The sequence below is a fragment of the Colossoma macropomum genome, unplaced genomic scaffold (genome assembly GCF_904425465.1).
Source record: "Colossoma macropomum unplaced genomic scaffold, Colossoma_macropomum, whole genome shotgun sequence".
NCBI lineage: Eukaryota > Metazoa > Chordata > Actinopteri > Characiformes > Serrasalmidae > Colossoma > Colossoma macropomum.
Window position 1 is genome coordinate 5,167,663 of NW_023494809.1, and position 13,749 is coordinate 5,181,411.

Here is a 13,749-nt window from a genome sequence, read left to right on the forward strand (position 1 = left end):
CCTGAACTGGGATGCAGCTATTTACTGAGACTAAGTGGGATGGACCAAGCTGGGGGAACCTGTGTGTTTTATATGCGTTCTCTTATTACTGTCCTCTTTCACATGGAACCACATACACACACGTGCAGGCGTCAGAGGAGCCGGAGGAGAGGGAGACGTTGGCCTTGATGGCGGCTCGAGGGGAAGCAGAGGAGACGCGGGACGGAGAGACTTACATCGAAAAGTACACCAGAGGAGTTCTGGAGGTGGCCAATATCCTGTGTCTAGAGAGACTGCGGCAGGTACAGAACACACATACGCACACGGTCCTCAGCGTCTCCTAGATACAGATGGTGGATCTGAAGGTGCTGAATCAGCTCATTTTGAAACTACATGTAATAGGTTATGATAATATTCACTGAATTGTTTTGCTAAAATAAAAAATACCCGGAATTTTTTCACATGGAAATGTAAAGAAAGATTGCTGTACTGTTTTTTATTGTCTGTGTCCCACTACTGTATAATTAGTTCCTTTAGTCACGTTTGTGTGTTCGATATATGTTTAGAAGCAGATCAGAATTGTACCAAAATTTGGCAAAAAAAGAGGCACCTAGTGGGTTTCTGAAATATGATTCACACCGCTGTGTTATTCACTGGTGTGCATAATCAACTGAAAAGTGGTCCTTGTGACAGATGGCACTAATGATGGTGTGTTTGTGTGTGTGTTTGTGTGTGTGTGTGTGTGTGTGTGTGTGTGTGTGTGTGTGTGTGTGTGTGTGTCTGACAGGCGGTGACAGTGAAAGAAGCACTTTCAGTTAAAAGCAGACACATCCGGAGAAGCCTGAGCACTCCTAACGTCCAGCACGTAAGAGACACCTCACTCTCTCACACACTCACTCAATATATACAACCCAAGAGGAGGTAGAAAGATCGATGGATGGATGGATAGATAGACAGATAGATGGATATGTGGATGGATGGATGGATGGATGGATGGATGAATGTAGGGATGGATGGATGAATGGATAGACAGGAACAGATGGATGAATGGGTGATAGGTGGATGGATAGAGGGATAGACTGATGGATAGATGATAGACGTATAGTGGACTGATGGATAGATGGATGAATGGATGGATGGTAAAAAGACAGATGGTTGAACAGATAGATGGATAGGTAGATATGTGGATGGATAGATAGAAGGATGGGTGAATACACAAATGGATGAAAACAATTATAGGTAGATGGATGAATAAATAGACGGACAGACGGATGAATAGATGGATAGTGGACTGATGAATGGATGGATGATATAAAAACAGATGGTTGAACGAATAGGTAGATGGATAAATAGATGGACGGATGGATGGATGGATGGATGAATTACAGTTCAGAGAATAACACTGTGGTGTTTTTATCACAGACGTCCTGCTGTAAATCAGAAGCGCCAGGCTGTGAGGATGAAGACCCAAAGGTCTGTAACTCGTCCTCTCTTGAAGGACTGGTCACTCTCTCTTCTGGCTGCAGATGTGTGTGTTATGTGTGTCGTTCCTGTGTGCAGGGTCACTGTGAGGTCCAGCAGGATGTGTTGGACTGTCCTTTCCACGAGACTCTCTCTACAACTCCGGCGAAAGACACACCTGTTAAAAACAAGGAGAATCACGGTACGTCAGCACAGCCGGAGGGCCCATATCAGCATGACATTTACATGGCCACCCATTCAGCCTACAGCAGTTTAGCCCCGCCCATTCAGCCTACAGCAGTTTAGCCCCACCCATTCAGCCTACAGCAGTTTAGCCCCACCCATTCAGCCTACAGCACTTTAGCTCCACCATTCAGCTACAGCAGTTTAGCCCCACCCATTCAGCCTACAGCAGTTTAGCCCCACCCATTCAGCCTACAGCAGTTTAGCCCCACCCATTCAGCTACAGCAGTTTAGCCCCACCCATTCAGCCTACAGCAGTTTAGCCCCACCATTCAGCTACAGCGGTTTAGCTCCACCATTCAGCTACAGCAGTTTAGCCCCACCATTGAGCTACAGCGGTTTAGCCCCACCCATTCAGCTACAGCGGTTTAGCCCCACCGTTCAGCTACAGCGGTTTAGCCCCACCATTGAGCTACAGCGGTTTAGCCCCGCCCATTAAGCTACAGCAGTTTAGCCCCACCATTCAGCTACAGTGGTTTAGCCCCACCCATTCAGCCTACAGCAGTTTAGCCCCACCCATTCAGTCTACAGCAGTTTAGCCCCACCATTGAGCTACAGCGGTTTAGCCCCACCGTTCAGCTACAGCGGTTTAGCCCCACCATTGAGCTACAGCGGTTTAGCCCCGCCCATTAAGCTACAGCAGTTTAGCCCCACCATTCAGCTACAGTGGTTTAGCCCCACCCATTCAGCCTACAGCAGTTTAGCCCCACCCATTCAGTCTACAGCAGTTTAGCTCCACCCATTGAGCCTACAGCAGTTTAGCCCCACCCATTCAGCCACCAGCAGGTTAGCCCCACCCAGTCAGCCTACAGCAGTTTAGCCCCACCCATTCAGCCTACAGCAGTTTAGCCCCGCCCATTCAGTCTACAGCAGTTTAGCTCCACCCATTGAGCCTACAGCAGTTTAGCCCCACCCATTCAGCCACCAGCAGTTTAGCCCCACCCATTCAGCCTACAGCAGTTTAGCCCCACCCAGTCAGTCTACAGCAGTTTAGCCCCACCCAGTCAGTCTACAGCAGTTTAGCCCCACCCATTCAGTTGCATTTTGTATATCTTCTACAGGTTGTGTACCGGAGAGCCCCACGTTCTTCAGCGCGAGTCCGTTTAAAGCCCTCTCCCCCCAGCCACCTAAATTCCTCAAGTCCCTGATGCCGGTGAGAGAGGAGAGTAAAGCGAAGCGCTCTCTGGAGGCTCGTCCACTGCTGGGACAGGAGGTAAAACTCACTCACACTCTCTGAGACACATAATCATACACATACAGACTCGCTTTCTGTCTCCATCCACCTTAGATACTCCACCTTAAGCCCCTCACCCATCCTGCACACTCCTTCACACCTCAATCCATAAACCACACCACGTCATTCCTTATTGGTAAACAGCTACCACGACCTGAAGCTGCAGAAAGATGAATGTGTTGCCTTGTGTGATGTCATCACACCCACAGCCAGTCGGCTGGTTCCTGCAGGCACAGTCACAAGCTCATCACAACCGATTATCTAGACCTCTGAAGTTATGTTGTTATTCTGTAGTTGGTGTCACGGCCATATTAGAAACTCTGGGTCTAAGCTGGTTTTCCATATGAGAAAAATGAACATTGGCTTCGCTCCTGTTTTCTCCTGAGGTAAACAAAAAGCACTAAAGCAGATACGTTTTACGTACGTTTTCCTCAGAATATCACTGGATCCTGAGTCAAAAGACAAGTTTACTTTAGATTAGATTCAGCTTTATTGTCTGTATTGTGCAGAGTGCAGGTACAGAGCCAATGAAATGCAGTTAGCATCTAACCAGAAGTGCAAAATACAGTATTATTTACATATAAAGTGCAAGAAAGTAACCAACAATTGACAGTATGTACAAATAAGGATGGTAGAGCGGTAAAAAAATATAGATGTTTATAATGTACATATATACAGAGTGAGTGGAGAGAATATAATGTAGGTAGTATGTACTGTCAGAGCAGCATATCACTGCTGTCAGACCAAAACCTCGTATCTCCAAAATGGTAACTTTACAGGAGAAGGAAAAAACATACATTACTTTTAATGTAAGTCAATGGAACCAGACATTTTTCCAAGACATTTTGGGCCGTTTCTTTTGGTCCATTCATCTTGAAATTTACACCCTAACATAAAGGACAGTAGGTTTTTTCAAATTATGTCAAAAACTGAGGAACAACAAAAATGGAGACAGCAGACAGCAGCGATATGTAAAAAGTATGCAGAGTAGAAAAATGTGCAGTAACTGTCTGTGCAAATATCCATAGTGCAGTAATATTGCAGCGTGACCAAACCCTGCTATGCGTTCAGTTGATGAGACTGACATCACTAATATACCCCACACAAACGAGCAGGCTTTGCCAAATGTGATAGTTGAGTTGCTTTGGCAGTTTTAGGCTGCAGTTTGAGGAGCTGGTGTTGGTATAAAACAGTGTTGAAGTTTAATAGTAGACTTACTTTCATGCAGTGTCATTTCAGTGTGTAGGAACATTAGCTTGTTTGTAGCGTGTGTGTAGCATTATGGCGCATGACTTCAGAGGTCTATTAACACTGCAGGGACAAAAAGCGTTATAGAGATATAGAAATCCTTTGCCCAAGAATCACTTACCCCGAATGTCCATTCCAAAAAAGTGGACAAAATTCAAGCTGTTGCTACTGTTTTTACCTACGAGAGGTACACTGTATGGACAAAAGTATTGGGACACCTGCACGTTACACCCACAGGAGCTTTTATGACTCCCATTGTAAACCCATAGGCATTAATATGGAGTTGGTCCCCCTTTGCAGCTACAACAGCTTCCACTCTTCTGGGAAGCTTCCTACAAGATGTTGGAGAGAGTCTGTGGGAATTTCTGCCCATTCAGTCAGAAGAGCATTTGTGAGGTCAGACGCTGATGTTGGACGAGAGGGTCTGGCTCACAATCTACGTTCTAGTTCATCCCAAAGGTGTGTGATGGGGTTGAGGTCAGGGCTCTGTGAGGGCCAGTCAAGTTCTTCCACACCAAACTCACCCAGTCAGGCCTTTATGGAGCTGCTTTGTGCTCTGGGGCTCAGTCATGCTGGAACAGGAAAGGTTCTTCCCCAAACTGTTCCCACAAATTTGGAAGTGTACAACTGTCCAAAATGTCTTGTTCTGCTGAAGCATTAAGATTCCCCTTCACTGGAACTGAGGGTTCTAGACCAACCCCTGAAAAACAGCCCCATATCATCATCCCTCCTCCACCAAACTCTACAGCTGGCACAGTGCAGTCAGGCAGGTAACGTTCTCCTGGCATTCGCCAGACCCAGCTCGTCCATCAGACTGACAGCTAGAGAAGTGTGATTCGTCACTCCGCAGAATGCGTTTCCACTGATTAAGAGTCTGGTGTCGCTTTACTCCATCTGACGCTTGGCTTTGGGCATTTTGATCTTAGGCTTGTGTGCAGCTGCTCAGCCATGGGAACCCATTTAGTAAACTTGTAATGCGCAGTCCTTTGGCTGATTTTGCTTCCAAAGGCAATTTGGAACTCATTAGTAAGAGATTCAACAGAGAATAGGCACTGGGGGCTTCAGCACTCGGCAGCCCACTCTGTGAGTTTGGTGGTCTACCGCTTCGTGGCTGAGCTGTTGTTGCTCCTTGATGCTTCTATTTCACAACAGTAGCACTTACAGGTGACCGGAGCAGATCTAGCAGGACAGAAATTTCACAGCCTGACTTGTGGCAGAGGTGGCATCCTATCAGTACGACCCTCTACTGCCAGTGTTTGTCTATGGAGACTGCAAGACTATGTGCTTAATTTTATCCACCTGTTAGCAATAAGTGTGGCTGAAACAGCTGAACTCAATATTTAGGAGGGGTGTCCCAATACTTTTGTCCATATAGTGTACTTTAACCTATGTTTATAGATAACAGTGTGTCATGCAGTGTCAGAAACCACATAAAATCTGTTATGAATCACTAAATAACTCCACACAGATGAGTGCAAGATTATTTACGCCTGCGGTTGAAACTAACAACAAAATAAATAAAAAAGCAGGTGAATTTTCATTGTTTGAACATTTAAGAGACTCTTTACCCCTTTAAACACCTGTAAATTATAACTGGGGGTTTGCAAGCTGTTTTTTTTCTCTGTTGCGATAATCACCTCAGCTTATCGTACTAAGCTGAATTTCATTTTGGAACTAAAGCAGGAATGTTTGCATGCTTAAGCCCACCCAGGCTCACCCCTAACTCCACAGCCACCAACTGCCGACTGCATCTGCCTGTTTGCGCTGTTTTGCATGCCGTATGTGTGTTTTTGCAGAGCATGCGCTGGTTAGTGGAAGGCTCCGTGTTGCCCCGCCCCCGGGCCCGGAGTGAAGGCCACAGCAGCACAACAAACCACACACCTCTCAGAGTCACACACACCGCTGTAAGTCTTCCACACACATCAGAGTCACTCCCACACACTGCATTAAAGGGCCATATCATAGAAAACCGGATTTTGATATTTGACATGCATGTGTTTCTAAACATACAGTCACTCTAAGCTGCATAAAACAACACCGTGTTGAATTCATATAACATTATGTATGCCCACCCATTCAGCCTATAGCAGTTTAGCCCCACCCATTCAGTCTACAGCAGTTTAGCCCCACCCATTCAGTCTACAGCAGTTTAGCTCCACCCGTTGAGCCTACAGCAGTTTAGCCCCACCCATTCAGCTTACAGCTGTGCAGCCCCGCCCATTCAGCCTACAGCAGTTTAGCCCCACCCATTCAGCCTACAGCAGTTTAGCCCCACCCATTCAGCCTACAGCAGTTTAGCCCCACCCATTCAGCCTACAGTTGTTTAGCCCCGCCCATTCAGCTACAGCTTAGCCCCCCCATTCAGCTACAGCATTTAGGCCCCACCACACCCATTCAGCCTACAGCAGTTTAGCCCCACCCATTCAGCCTACAGTTGTTTAGCCCCGCCCATTCAGCCTACAGCAGTTTAGCCCCACCCATTTAGCCTACAGCGTTTAGCCCCACCCATTCAGCCTACAGCACTTTAGCCCCACCCATTCACCCATTAAGTCTACAGCAGTTTAGCTCCACCCATTCAGCCTACAGCAGTTTAGCCCCACCCATTCAGCCTACTGCAGTTTAACCCCACCTAGTCTGCTTACAGCAGTGCAGCCCCACCCGTTCATCTTAAAGCAGTTTAGACTTATTAGAATCACTTGGAGCGTCGTTCCTGCTGATGGTCTGTAGAGTTATTGGAGTGGAATATGTGGGAAGTGATTAAACGAAAGGAGCAGCTGAAGTTTATTTTTTCCTTACGGCCCTGAGGACTTTCAGAAGTTACCATCAGAACACAAATACACAAATGTTATAAGTGCACTACAGGAGAACAAAATAAAATACCCGAAACGTAGAATATGGGCCCTTCAGGTATCACTCTCACTTGCAAAAATGCAGTCCTCTCTCTCAACATCTACAACAAATAACAACACATAAGACAGATTACGTTTAAAATGAGTTCTTTGGTGAATCCTGAGGAGTGGAATGACGTCTGTGAGCAGAGGTCTCTGTGAAAAACCAGCTTCTGTATACTGAGCGCATTTAAACTGTAGATGTTTTAGTCGGAGTCTGTTCTAAACGTCTACATGTAGAATCGACTGCGTGGAACACACAGAACCCCCTTTTCACAGAAGACTTCATGATCTTCAGAGTAATGTTACAGTCTCCAAACTTCAAAGCAGCATGATTCTTCGTCTAGTTCAAACAGTTTTTTGGTTTGTTTGTTTTTTTGAGTTCATAACACCGTCCATTACTTCAGTGCCATTTCAGTCTCCTAATTCCTCCATTCAGTTCTTTACTGCATGCATTGCAACTGACACAATACTTAACCTCCTAATATTAAAACACATGTATCAGATGTATCTAATGTGATTCTGCCAGCAGATCTCAGGTAGTTATTCCATGGAAAATAAACTATGTAGACAATGGCTGAATTATGATAATAATTAATTTAAAATTAGGTTAATTTGTTGAGAAATCTGGAGAGATTGAATGAAGGCATTTTAAGCTTTTGCCACTAGAGGACAGCAAATTCCCCCAGTCTACTGTGATCATTCATTTGCAAATCCAGAAACAGCAGCAGTTTTAGATGTGCTGTTTCAGTGTGTGCTGTGGTTAGTTTTGCGCTCCCTACACTGTTAGAAATAAAGGTTCTGTTCAGGTACATTTTTGTTCATCAAGGTACAAACAGTGTAAATGTTCCCTCAAAGGTTCAACAGTGGTTTTAAGGTCTGATTGTGAACCTTAAATAAGTTTTTCCAGGACGGCTCAGTTAAAACCACATGAAAATTCGAATCAGTCACGTCCACGTCTCTGTTTGTTACAAAAACGTAATTTTAGTAAGTTCAACCGGAGGTTTCTGTGTGCCACCATGTTTCCTATCACTGTGTTAAACACATCAGGCTTCAGTCCTCGCGGGCCGAAGCTCTGCAGACCTCAGCACACTGCCTCATTAAAGACACCTGATTCGGCTCATCAGCTAATTGGCAAGGCCTTCATGAACTGAATTCATAGCATTAGATGAGCGTAAACACTAAACTCTGCAGCACTTTGGCCTGGAAGGTCCCCAGTTTGACATGCCTGGTATAAAAGGTGCACAAGGCTTTTATTTAATGCTGGGTGCACCGTGTCTTTTCCAAAGCGAGCGTGTGAATTTGTTCAGAGTGCGGTTCTGACCAGTAAGAGCTTATTATTGAAACGTTCAGTCGGAGTAACGATAAAGCACAACTGTTGTGTGACTTATATTCCTCTTTATTTGACCACAAAGGCAGTTTTTAACACAAACTAAATAAAAATCTCATAATTTTTGACATTGTTAGGCCACGTTCTTTGCATATCACATAAGTGCATCAACACCTTTCAGAAATGATGGTATTAACAGAGAAGAGCAGATTAAACAGCAGAAAGAAAACTGCCCTCTTGTGGCAAAAGTTTCAAATGTCTACAACCATTTATCTGTAGTGTCTATCAGCCATAGTCAACACAGTTTATTTACCATGTAATAAGTAACTGAGAACTGCTCTTGCGTCTGGCCACATGTGACTCCAATTGGTCAGGATTCAGAGGAGGAGGAGCCCGAGTTGGATCCAGCAGCCGGTCTGGGTTCTCTTCCAAACTTCCAGCCGTACGTTCCTGAGGACTTCGCCAACTTTGAGGTGTACAACGCCAGTCTGGAGACCCAGGAGGCTACTCTATGTGGAGGCATGGCCTCTTACCCAGGGAACAAAGGGGCTGAGAAGGAAGTGTCCCGCAGCCCCACGTCCAGCAGCTGCACGAGTGGATACTTCTCCCACAGCGCCTCGAACGCCACGCTGTCCGACGCTCTGTTCACGGGCAGCGAAAGCTCGGACCAGCTCAGCTCCGGCTCCAGAGACCCAGCGGAGTTCCTGCTCAATAAAAGCTCCTTCGGCGAAGCCGGGCACTGCCATCCTGGCCCTGTCCACTCCTCTTTGAACTGCACAGGCCAGTCCTGTTCACCCAAGGCCAACCAGTGCATCCTGAGTGTCAGCCAAGAGTTCACTGACTTCAAAGGTGCTGGTGATGGTTTCAGTTTCAGTTTCGAGTCCGAATGGCAGACGGAGACGCCCGAGTCACTGAGACAAGCTAAAAGTGACCAAAGTCCCCCCAGAAATACAGAGGGCATCAGCCAGAGTCTCTGTGCCAACGTCCAAGCAACACCGTGCCACCTCCACAATGGGAAAGACTCTCCGTCCTCTTCTTCATCCAGTACCACACCCACACAGCCTGAAGGCAGCAGCCTAGAAGATCATATTGTCATTAAAACCACAGTAGAAACTGGCTCCTCTGCTCCTGAGGAAGAAGAGGGTGCACCTGTGGCCCAGCTGCCAGACTGGATGGCCCCTGGAGAGCAGGTGTGGGTGGGCACCCGGAGCGGGACGGTGCACTATGTGGGCGGGGTGGAGTTTGCCCAGGGCATCTGGGTAGGAGTGGAGCTGGACCATGCTGTAGGTACGTAACTTTAAGGTGTTTTCACAAATCAAAAGTACACATTTGATCCCTTACTCCAGATCAGCCAAGACAACTGCATGGCTAAAGCATCACACACTTGCCTCCAACCATGTGGAGACTTGATTAGGTGCTTTCTGACGCTGTTTGACTTACTGTTGTCTATAAACATGGACAAGAGTGCATCACACAGGGGCTTGACAGAGTTGTCATAGGGAGGTTTCGAAATCGCTCCCCAGCGATGCCACAGCCATCCGTAATCACTCAAGTCAAAGCTTATTTATATAACGCTTTTTACAACAGGCATTGTCACAAAGCAGCTTTACAGAAAAGTGGCAAGGAAAAACACCCCTAAGAGCAAGAGGAAGAAACCTTGAGAGGAACCAAGACTCAAAAGAGAACCCAAAGCTTCCATTACTTCATTAGCCTTTCGGCTTCAGTGCAATAATAATAATAAAGAGGCAAACTTGAGAGACCGAATGTGTCTTGGTTGATGGACAACTTTTGGAGTGAGGCGGAAAACTGTCTGATTTTGCCATTGTTTGAAATACATTTTAGAGCAAAACATTTTTAAAGGCACAATGTGTTTAGAATGAGAAAGTGGGTATCTATAAATACGACAGCGCCACAGAAAAATGTCCATTTTCTGTAAACGAAATGGACAATATAGGCCCAATCCCATTTCAACCCTTGCCACTATCACTTAGCCCCAACTGTCAGTTTGGTGTGTTCATGTCTAGGGGGTAGGGTGTCCTGATTCTTGTTGAGATAGAGGGGTAGGGCGAAGTGTTGGAGCTACATGACCCTCCAAACAGAGGTTTTTCAGAGACACTCCAAACAGAGTGATATGAGAAAAAAGAAAAACGCACAAATGTGGGAATTTTCTCTCTTAAAAACGACAACCATTGTATTATCTTAGTTTAATGTCGTTTCAGTGTATTACGGTTCTTTTCTTCATAACAAGCACAAAAGTTTGCTAATAGTTTGCTGATGTCTCAGTAGCTAGTTAAAGTTCCTGTTCCGCCTTAAATGGTGCAGCAGTTACATTCTGGCGCCTCAGGCATCAGAACTGCTAATCCATTTAAGGTGGAACGGGAAAACTCAAACAAGAAGCTGTTGAATATCTGACTTTGTATCACTGAAGAATTAGGGGTGGGTGATAATAAATAATTGCCCCCCTCTTTGAAGTCATATGATGCCCTAAATGTAACTAAAGCCCAGCAGTGAGGAGCTGAACTTTACCCTCCTCTGCTGTCACTGCAGACTGGCAGGGTCGCCTACAGAGCAGCACTGGTAGCTGTTAATGAAGTGATGCTCTTTTTATTTGAGGGTCCCATTTCAGAGGGAAGATTTCAACCAGTAACCATTGTAACTCAGTTCCAAGGGGCAAGGAGACACTTGAAAACAAGGGGTAGGGGTAAAAATGAGAAATGGGATTAGGCCTAAATATTCTGATTCTAATTCAGTAATTTTAATGTTGCTAATAAAGAGCTAAAGCCTTGCTGGTGTGCTCTCACCAGCAGATCCCCATTATTTCTTATATGTGTTAGCCACATCAGCATGTTTGTAGCATGTGTGTCTTCTCTCGTGCAGGTAAACACAACGGCACGGTGCAGGGCCGAGTGTACTTCCGCTGTGCTTCGGGCCACGGGCGTGTTCGTGAGGCCGGCGTTGCTCAGCAGGGTCCCTCCAGCCGTGGACACGGATCCACCACCACAGCCTGTGCTGCTATAGAGAAGCAATACACTCTTGTTATGGGACGGAAAGGTGGCTGACCCCGGAGAAGAGGACTCAGCGTTCTGTTCAAAATCCTGGAGAGGGAATTTGGTGGTTGTGTTGTCCTCCTTGAATACGTTGCTGTCTCTGTCATTCTCTCTGTATTGATGGACAAATCTGTGTATTTTTTAAACTACAGGACCGTTTCATCGTCATCCTTTTTTGAATGTCAAATGCACAGTTGCACAAATTTTATATCATCTTCTCTGTTGATTTTAGGCTCAAACTTCAAGCAAACTTCCATCGTTTTGGCTTATTTACCACTTCTAACACGACTGAATCTATAAATCGCGATATTTAGCTGATGATAGTGTCCCTTTAGGCTACGTTCACATTACCAGGTCGATCACATCCAATTTTTTGCCCTAATGTGACTCAGATCTGATGTTTTCAGAGCTGTGTGGACACAAATCTGATCTTTTCAAATCCTACCTGAGCCACTTTCATATGTGGTCCTAGATCGGATCCATATCCCATTCGTGGCCATGTGACCTTAATGTGATGCTCAGATCGGAATTCGTGTGCTTTTTTCTCCACTGCGCTGCACCATCATTCGGCGTTACCATGGCAGCAGCGCCGAACAGAAGTTAAAGCCTGTAAACGGTGGAGAAGCAGCTCATCTCACCTTTTTCTCCTTCGTCTCGCTCTAATAATGAAGCTGAGAGCTGATCAGAGTTAATTATCTTCTCAGCGAAGCTCGTTCTGCTCGTTAGTTTGTGCTGATGATGCACGTGATTCATTCACGTGACGTTACTGAGTAGGATGTGCTCATGTGGGTCATTTCAGGACACTGGTTCATCACATTAATGACAGATTTGAATCACTTACCTAAACGAGTGTGAACCATCGTGTCAGAGAGATCGGATTTGAGCAAAAAATCAGATTTGAGCAACGAGGCTCGTAATGTGAACGTAGCTTTAGTGAGGCTAAATATGGAAATCTATTGAAGTTGAGAATGTACTACTGTTATAATGTTCTTCGATCTTTGCGTGATTATATCAGGTGTTACCAAAGACATAGCATTTCAGATCTGCTGTTAAAACTGAACTATTTTGTACTATGTAGTGTAGAGTGTGTGTGTGTGTGTACAGGGTGAGTGGGACTGATTCTCGCTAAGTGCCATATCTCTGATTTAATGGCCACAAATGCATTGGAACTTTTAAGATTGTGGTAGATTTGGGGTTGTGATGCCTTTTAACAGCAAGCTGCCTTGGTTTCTGTTGCATTTTACCTGCTTTCTGAGTACTGTATCTGTACAGAGCCGAGCTTTTGGAGCTGTTTTCTTAACGCTTGCACTGGAGTGACTCGTCCTGGATGCACAATGAGTTCGTCAGACTCGCGGACGCCGAGTTTCGCGCCTTTTGAAACGCTCTGCCATGAGGCTTTTTCACACAGGTTTACATGAAGAGACCCAGACTGTGCGCTGTGGGAGGTAAAGCACCTTGGTGTCTGTTGAAGCCGAGGCAGTGAGATGCCTTAGGGGGGATCACACTGTACACTTGTTTTGCGGAACGAGGCGCTTAAAAAAGGCTTCGGTTTTATTTGAGGAATGAAAGAGATGCGTTTTGCTTTTTTGTGCTTTTTTACTGTATTAGCCTGTGTTAGATGTTAGTACGTTCTAGCAACAAGGAATCAAGTTAACATAAAGGTAGGATTCAGCAGCAGAACATCCCAGAAATCACTGCAGTCTGACATGATTCAGCTCTTAAACACAAAAGACGTTGAACAGAGTTCTTTATATGCCTTATTCAATATTTTTACATACTTAATATCTCAGAACTATAAAATTCAGTTCAAACTCACTCTTAAAAAAGATGATTTTTGTAAAGAAATGGTTCCAGATAGAACCATGAACGCTCAAAGAACTCTTTGCACGACTAAATGGTTCTTTGCATCATAAAAGAGTTCTTTAGATTGATGGTAAATTTGCATGAATGTGCGGTAGACGGTTCTATATAGAACCTTTTTGAAAAGGTTTCTAAATAGCACAGAAAAGGGTTCTTCTATTGTTACAAGCTTGGGTGCTATATAGAACCAATTTCAAAAAGGTTCTATATAGATCCATCTAAAGCACATTCTCTGTCAACCTGCAGAACCCTTTCATGATGCAAAGAACCCTTTAATCATGCAAAGGGTTCTATGAGTGTTCATGACTCTAACCACTTTCTTTATTAAAGAACCCTTGAAGAACCATCTTTTTGTGCCCTTTATGTAGCAAACTGCTACAGGACTACTGTTAGCTTCATTACTTTACTCTGCTAGCTTCCTAACTAGCATGCTAAGGGCAACTTAGCTAGCAACAACAG

General features: G+C 45.1%; 1 protein-coding gene across 4 annotated transcripts in view; it reads left to right on the forward strand.

Moving 5' to 3' along the window:
- Positions 1-12,144, forward strand: part of kif13a (kinesin family member 13A) — a 112,355-nt gene extending 100,211 nt beyond the window's left edge. For 2 of the 4 annotated variants that reach the window (XM_036558446.1, XM_036558447.1), the window contains 8 exons: positions 129-281; positions 767-844; positions 1,402-1,452; positions 1,540-1,642; positions 2,745-2,896; positions 5,962-6,069; positions 8,758-9,670; positions 11,261-12,144. In XM_036558446.1, the coding sequence (XP_036414339.1) occupies positions 129-281; positions 767-844; positions 1,402-1,452; positions 1,540-1,642; positions 2,745-2,896; positions 5,962-6,069; positions 8,758-9,670; positions 11,261-11,442 (1,740 nt within the window). In that variant the 3' untranslated portion in view covers positions 11,443-12,144. The remainder of the gene's footprint in view (positions 1-128; positions 282-766; positions 845-1,401; positions 1,453-1,539; positions 1,643-2,744; positions 2,897-5,961; positions 6,070-8,757; positions 9,671-11,260) is intronic. The other 2 variants (XM_036558448.1, XM_036558449.1) reach the window with 1 other exon arrangement.
- The last annotated feature ends 1,605 nt before the right edge of the window (positions 12,145-13,749 follow it).